The following is a 233-nucleotide window of genomic DNA, read 5'->3' on the forward strand; positions in this document are numbered from 1 at the left end:
GGCGGCACCTCTGCTGTGGCAGAGGCAGTCTGCGGCAGAGAACAGCATCACCACAGAGCTGCACATCACAGGGGTGCGTGGGGAGCTGGGGGCTGGCGGGGCACAGCTCACACCTTTTTGATATAGAACAGCAGCAGCAGCTTCAGCGTCTGCACGGCCGGCAAGAGTGGTGCGAAGAGAACGCCCAGCCTGGGAGAGAGGAGGGGAGAGGAGCTCGTCCCTGGTCCAGCCCA

The 233-nt window shown here is 63.9% G+C and overlaps 1 protein-coding gene across 1 annotated transcript in view; it reads right to left on the reverse strand.

Annotated features, from left to right (window-relative positions):
• TMC6 (transmembrane channel-like 6) overlaps positions 1–233 on the reverse strand; it is a gene marked incomplete at its 5' end in the record, with an annotated part of 5,237 nt that overhangs the window by 1,379 nt on the left and 3,625 nt on the right. Inside the window, one exon of the mRNA XM_009704896.1 lies at positions 114–189. Within this exon, the coding sequence (XP_009703198.1) occupies positions 114–189 (76 nt within the window). The remainder of the gene's footprint in view (positions 1–113; positions 190–233) is intronic.

Source organism: Cariama cristata, unplaced genomic scaffold (assembly GCF_000690535.1).
Source record: "Cariama cristata isolate BGI_N322 unplaced genomic scaffold, ASM69053v1 scaffold23167, whole genome shotgun sequence".
In the NCBI taxonomy this organism is placed as follows: Eukaryota; Metazoa; Chordata; class Aves; order Cariamiformes; family Cariamidae; genus Cariama; species Cariama cristata.